This window comes from Marmota marmota, unplaced genomic scaffold (genome assembly GCF_001458135.2).
Source record: "Marmota marmota marmota unplaced genomic scaffold, marMar, whole genome shotgun sequence".
Lineage (NCBI taxonomy): Eukaryota > Metazoa > Chordata > Mammalia > Rodentia > Sciuridae > Marmota > Marmota marmota.
In genome coordinates, this window is record NW_025999900.1 from 35,945,292 (window position 1) to 35,952,867 (window position 7,576).

At 36.4% G+C, this 7,576-nt stretch overlaps 1 gene segment (V, D, J or C); it reads right to left on the bottom strand.

Annotated features, from left to right (window-relative positions):
* Positions 1-342: 342 nt before the first annotated feature.
* LOC107144005 lies at positions 343-1,113 on the bottom strand. The segment is given in 2 exon segments: positions 343-789; positions 994-1,113. Coding segments are annotated over 2 exon segments (498 nt in total).
* Positions 1,114-7,576: the final 6,463 nt, after the last annotated feature.

Here is a 7,576-nt window from a genome sequence, read left to right on the forward strand (position 1 = left end):
CACCAAATCCAGAAATTGCTTGAAGTCTAATCCTAATAATAGATCTCTTATTGTTCTGCTTCTTGGATTTGTACTAACATATAGTCTATGGGAAAGGGCTAAATAAATTATTTTCATGGTGATCCTAGGTAAACTAGACTCAGATTTGTGCTATGAGCATCTTTAAGTGAAACTACTGCTGTAAACTATGATGGGGCAAGTTATTTCAACTTTAGACAAGCATGTTCTGTATGATCTATTTTAAGCCAAACATCAAAGACCGAGAACGTATTAGAAGAAAGTTGCTGCAGAGACCTCTTTCCAAATGGGAGAGAAGCAGTTTTTACTTAGAATTGAATCTTCTGATCTAAACCACAGAGTAGGCAGCCACAGTCACTACCTTCTTGTCTGGGCTCTGCAGGTGCATCTCAGCTGGCTTCTGCAGCAGGGGCCCATCTCCCATGGAGCTCCTGAGTTTTTGTTCAGCTTTTGCTATCAATTCAAACACTGTGTTTTCTCTCAGAGCACAGAAATACTTTGCTGAGTCTTCCCGTTGTAAGGGTGAAATGGTAAGGCTGATGGATTTAGCTGCTCTACTGAACTGGACAGAATAGCGACCTTTTCTTTCATCTGAACCAAAAGAGCTCTGATGAATAAGGAAAATGATCTCTCCACTGGAAAGTTGTTTGTACCAAAAAATATAATATGTAGGATAACTCATTTCATACGAACAGTCCAGGGTGACTGCTTCTCCCTCCTGACCAGATGTGGCTGGCTGAACTTGAGTCACTTTCTGGGCCATACTGAATCCTGTGGGAACAATCAGAAAACAGAGCTGATCCTTTGATGTAGTGAGTAAAATATTGTAAGCATGAGACTAAATTAGGATCCAAACCAAACCAAGCTGGAGTCACAAATTGCTTTTCTCCATTCCCCCTTTCCTTCTTGAGGCCATGTGAAGCACCTTAGGACTTTTCTCCTTCACATCTTTAGCCATGTTTAAACCCAACCTACCGGAGTAGGAGTAGATGAAGGCCACGCAGACCCACAGCAGGTGAGAGAGCAGCATATCCGTCTGCACAAAAATGTTATTTCTGCCTCAGACCCAGAGTTCAGTGCCTGAGAGCCTGGCAGTGTACATATATACTTCCTGGGTTCTCATGATACTACCCCAGGAAATGGGGGTGCATAGACCATATGACCTAACATAGGTGGGAAGAGAATGGCTCACCACAAAATTTTACATTGTCTACTTCTCTTTCTCTGGTAATTAAGTTAGGCAGAACCTTAAAGTGGGCATGGGAAAAGTAATCAGTTTTGAGGATTGGCACACAGGGAATTGCAGACAGGTCTAGTTGACACACATAGGTATAATTCAGTGGAATAATTTTGAGGACCCATTTAAAATTTCACCAATTGTCCCAAATCGTGGAAACTGATAACTTTACAGCAGTAGAATGTCTGCTCAAAGGAGATCAAAACTGGCTTCCAAGTTCTGAAGTCTCTTCAGTTGTGTCTCAGAGTGCCCCATGAAGCAGTGTAAAGTTATATGATTTATAATGTAACTTTGTGTTTAGTTTTATTAGTTGTCTTCGAAGGGAGGGTCACTGGACCCTCTAAATTCCAACATGCATCTATGTTGTTGTAAAGAGCGCACATGTGTTGTTTGTTGCAATTCTTGTTAGAGTTTTCAGGACACCAAACTTCATTCTTTCAACAGTGAAAACTTTCAAAATTGTTAATTGTACAAATGACGTCCAAAACAAAAACCTCTTCCTCTTTGAACATGGAATGAATGAAGACTCTCTTCCACTTTATGCTGAAAATTTATCTGGTGAAGGAGTTTATGCCAAACTCTCAAATTCCAAAGAGAATTTTTTGGTTTGACTGTTTCACAAAGAAAACTAAATGAAAATACTTGAATTATTCCATAGTCGTCTGTCCTCAGCCTCTCCCTGGTTCCTTTATAAAGTTCCCAAACTCATATACTATTAAGGTTCCTAGATCTTCCCAATTCTCCCCACCACTCACATCTTTGATAATGCCTCAGCTCTGATACTGACCACAAATTCTAATCTTGGCATTGCATCCCTTTTTATTCCTCTATATTTTAGCCCAGGGAAAGCTCTTCGCAAAAGACAAAAACTACTACTACCCCAATTTTTATCCTATGTAAAAGAACTTAAAGCAAACTTTGAGATCCAAGAGGAGCTTATATCCTGACAAATTGTGGGCATATGACTCACTGATTTGATTTCTTTCTCTTTCTTTTTGTATATTGAGAAAGTATGTGCTGTGTACTAGGGAAGGGAGCCTCTGAGTTGTTTGTTTCAGGTGGAGCGTATTTGTATTCATAAGAAAAGGAAGAGATTTTTTCCAATGGAATTTCTATTGGCATTTATGTTGCCTACTGGGAATATGCCTGGCAAAGGTGTAGATGATAAAGTTTCTATTCTTTTGTTCTGTGGACTGGCAGAGATGTGAAAATTGAAGTTGTTGCTGTCTATTTAAAAAAAATTTTAAAAGTGTACTATATAATTTTCATTGAAAAAGTACAGAAAATTAAGTAACAGACATCTTTGATCCCAGAAATGAGAATAGATGTATTTAATTTTGCTGTTTTAAACGAGCTCTCTTGCTCTCTCTCTTTACCACTTTCTCTCCTTCTCTTTCCCTCACACCTTACAGGGAGAGCAAAAATAGTTACCTCTGTTCTTTATTTTCTCTTTGAAAAGTAGTAACCACTATTGGGAAGATTCCATGCATGCTTTTTAAAAATTTCATTCTTATAGATATGTATCAATGAGCAATATATTATATATTTTATTTACATTTTGAGGTGTCATGCAGTATGTATCAATCTGACATTTTCTGTTTGCATTCAGCATTTTAAGATTCCTCCAAGAAAACATGTGTATAATCACTTGTTGGCTTGTAATAACTGCTTATTTCCATCATATGAATAAACTACTACTCTTTAATTCCATTATTCATTTATTATATTTACTGCTTTTAAGTGGCACTGCAGCAAGCAACCTTACAAATGCCTCCCATCTCACATTTTTTAATTTCTTTAATATTGAAATCAGAAATTAGAATTGTTGGGTTTTAAGATATGTTTTAAACTAGCTTAGGCACATTGTTCTCCTAAATGGTTGTATAAATTATTCTCTGTGTAGTTATTTTTCTGTATCTGAAAGAGTATAAACACCATCTCTGATTAATTTTTCCACACGATGTTGTCAGCCATTAAACATTTTGTGGATCTCAAAACATGAAATAGAATTTTCTTTTCATTTATTTCCTCAATTACTGTGGAGGTCGATGTTTTATGTGTTTACTGAAAATTCCTATTTCCTTTTCTTTGAATTGTCTTTTATATGATGACCTGTTTTTATTTTTTGGTTTTAAAATTTTATTTATAGTAAGTAGCTCCTTATCTAAACTTCTTGTCTAATTCTTAGTTTTATAGATCCATCATAATTTGTGTCTAGTTTTAAGCTTTTTAATGGGGCACACATGCAGATTAAAATTGTTTCATCTTCTAATAATTCTCTTGGATATTAAAATTTCTAATAATCAAATAATTTCAGTGGTTTTAAATTTATTTAGTGTTTCTATTTTTTCTTGAGTTACTTTTTACAGTATATATTTTTCTATCAAATTGTGTCTTAGGAGTTTTAAAATTCACTACTGAAATTATACATAACTTTCTCTTAATAAATTTTTAATTTCTAGTTATGTCAATTTTTAATATTTCCTATTATAGTTTTTATTAATTTTTGATGGTTTCTATATCAAACTATTTAACTTCGTGGCTTAAAACCACATAATTTATTTTTTTACAATTCTAAAGGTCATAAATCCAAAATCAGTTTTAGTAAGCTATAATCAAGATACCAATGGGTCTGCTTCCTTCAGAAGGTTGTAAGGAAAAAATCTTCTTTCTTGCATTTAGAGTTTTGAGGCTCTTCTGATTTCCACATCTCACCACTTTTTAAAAAGTTGTCATTCTACTGTCTTCCTCAAATAAGAGTCCTTTCCTCAAATAAGAATCTCGGGCCACGGGATAATCCAGGGTAATCTCACAATCTCAAGATTTCTAAATTAATTTTATCTACCAAGTCCCTTTAGCCATATGCTATTTTGACTTGTGTTCCCCTATAATTCAGATGTTGAAGTCCTAATATATACGACTTTGGAACATGATCTTATTTGGAAATATTGGAAAAGTCACAGATGGAGTTAGTCAAGATGAGTTCATGCTGGGATAGGATAAGTCCCTAGTCCAATATGACTGGGGTCTTTATTAAAAAAAAAAAAAGGCACTTGAAGAGACAAGGACACACACAGGTTGAAGATAATGGGAGGAGACAAAGAGAGATAACTATCTAAAGACTGGGGAATGTTTGAGAGGGGTTGAACCAGATGTTCCCTAGAGCCTTTGGAAGGGGCATAGACCTCTGACCCTGGGCCACAGGTCAAATAATAAATTTCTGTTGTTCCAAGCCATCCAGTCTGTGGTATTTTGTTATAGAAGCCCTAGAAAACTAATACTCCATGTAAGATACTACGTTCACAGACTCTGGGGATTATGACATGAATTGCTTAGGGGCCAATATTCAGCTTACCACAAGGTTCAACTATTTTATGTTTTCCATTATCAGTATTACTAAGTATTTTTATTTCTTCAAAAATATTCAGCATTGAATTTCCCTTTTTGTTTCTTTGTTTTTATTACCTATTTGATTAATTTCTAAATTCACATTTGTTTTTATTGAAGTATAATTTAGAAATAAATTGAGTAATAAGTGAAATAAGTGGGTAATAAGTATATGGTTAGAGGAATTTTGAAAAGTGAGAACAGCCTTGAAAAACACCCCTATCAATAAGCAAAATATTTATTTCATTCCATCAAGATCCCTTGTGTCCAAACTGAACAATCCCTAACCCACAGATGTCACCCCTGCTCTGCTTTGTTTCTTTTTGGGTTAGTTTACACATTTTACTTTTTTTTTCTTTTTCTTTTTTTTTTTTTTACTTCTAGAATTTTTCTTTTTTTTTTAAAATTTTTTAATTTTTTATTGTGGGTTGTTCAAAACATTACAAATTTCTTGACATATCATATTCGACACTTTGATTCAAGTGGGTTATGAACTCCCACCTTCACCCCATACACAGATTGCAGAATCACATCAGTTACACATCCATTGATTTACAAATTGCCATACTAGTGTCTGTTGTGCTCCGCTGCCTTTCCCATCCTCCACCCTCCCCCCTCCCCACCTCTCCCCTCCCCTCCCCTCCTCTCTCTCTACCCCCTCCACTGTATAACCCTGAGGGTCTCCTTCCATTACCATGCAATTTCCCTTCTCTCTCCCTTTCCCTCCCACCTCTCATCCCTGTTAAATGTTAATCTTCTTCTCCTGCTCTTCGTCCCTACTCTGTTCTTAGTTACTCTCCTTATATCAAAGAAGACATTTGGCATTTGTTTTTTAGGGATTGGCTAGCTTCACTTAGCATAATCTGCTCTAATGCCATCCATTTCCCTGTAAATTCTATGATTTTGTCATTTTTTAATGCAGAGTAATACTCCATTGTGTATAAATGCCACATTTTTTTTATCCATTCGTCTATTGAAGGGCATCTAGGTTGGTTCCACAGTCTTGCTATTGTGAATTGTGCTGCTATGAACATCGATGTAGCAGTGTCCCTGTAGCATGCTCTTTTTAGGTCTTTAGGGAATAGACCAAGAAGGGGAATAGCTGGGTCAAATGGTGGCTCCATTCCCAGCTTTCCAAGAAATCTCCATACTGCTTTCCAAATTGGCTGCACCAATTTGCAGTCCCACCAGCAATGTACAAGTGTACCCTTTTCCCCACATCCTCGCCAGCACTTGTTGTTGTTTGACTTCATAATGGCTGCCAATCTTACTGGAGTGAGATGGTATCTTAGGGTGGTTTTGATTTGCATTTCTCTGACAGCTAGAGATGGTGAGCATTTTTTCATGTACTTGTTGATTGACTGTATGTCCTCCTCTGAGAAGTGTCTGTTCAGGTCCTTGGCCCATTTGTTGATTGGGTTGTTTGTTCTCTTATTGTCTAATTTTTTGAGTTCTTTGTATACTCTGGATATTAGGGCTCTATCTGAAGTGTGAGGAGTAAAGATTTGTTCCCAGGGTGTAGGCTCCCTATTTACCTCTCTTATTGTTTCTTTTGCTGAGAAAAAACTTTTTAGTTTGAGTAAGTCCCATTTGTTGATTCTAGTTATTAACTTTTGTGCTATGGGTGTCCTATTGAGGAATTTGGAGCCCGACCCCACAGTATGTAGATCGTAGCCAACTTTTTCTTCTATCAGACGGCGTGTCTCTGATTTGATATCAAGCTCCTTGATCCATTTTGAATTAACTTTTGTGCATGGCGAGAGAAAGGGATTCAGTTTCATTTTGTTGCATATGGATTTCCAGTTTTCCCAGCACCATTTGTTGAAGATGCTATCCTTCCTCCATTGCATGCTTTTAGCCCCTTTATCAAATATAAGATAGTTGTAGTTTTGTGGATTGGTTTCTGTGTCCTCTATTCTGTACCATTGGTCCACCCGCCTGTTTTGGTACCAGTACCATGCTGTTTTTGTTACTATTGCTCTGTAGTATAGTTTGAAGTCTGGTATCGCTATACCGCCTGATTCACACTTCCTGCTTAGCATTGTTTTTGCTATTCTGGGTCTTTTATTTTTCCATATGAATTTCATGATTGCTTTCTCTATTTCTACAAGAAATGCCGTTGGGATTTTGATTGGCATTGCATTAAACCTATAGAGAACTTTTGGTAATATCGCCATTTTGATGATGTTAGTTCTGCCTATCCATGAACAGGGTATATTTTTCCATCTTCTAAGATCTTCTTCTATTTCTCTCTTTAGGGTTCTGTAGTTTTCATTGTATAAGTCTTTCACCTCTTTTGTTAGGTTGATTCCCAAGTATTTTATTTTTTTTGAAGATATTGTGAATGGAGTGGTTGTCCTCATTTCCATTTCAGAGGATTTGTCGCTGATATACAGGAATGCCTTTGATTTATGCGTGTTGATTTTATATCCTGCCACTTTGCTGAATTCATTTATTAGCTCTAATAGTTTCTTTGTAGAGCCTTTTGGGTCTGCTAGGTATAGAATCATATCATCTGCAAATAGTGATAATTTAAGTTCTTCTTTTCCTATTTTGATGCCTTTAATTTCTTTCGTCTGTCTAATTGCTCTGGCCAGTGTTTCGAGAACTATGTTGAACAGAAGTGGAGAGAGAGGGCATCCCTGTCTTGTTCCAGATTTTAGAGGGAATGCCTTCAGTTTTTCTCCATTCAGAATGATGCTAGCCTGAGGCTTAGCATAGATTGCTTTTACAATATTGAGGTATGTTCCTGTTATCCCTAGTTTTTCTAGAGTTTTGAACATAAAGGGATGCTGTACTTTGTCGAATGCTTTTTCCGCATCTATCGAGATGATCATATGGTTCTTATTTTTAAGTCTATTGATGTGGTGAATAACATTTATTGATTTCCGTATATTGAACCAGCCTTGCATCCCAGGGATGAATCCTACTTGA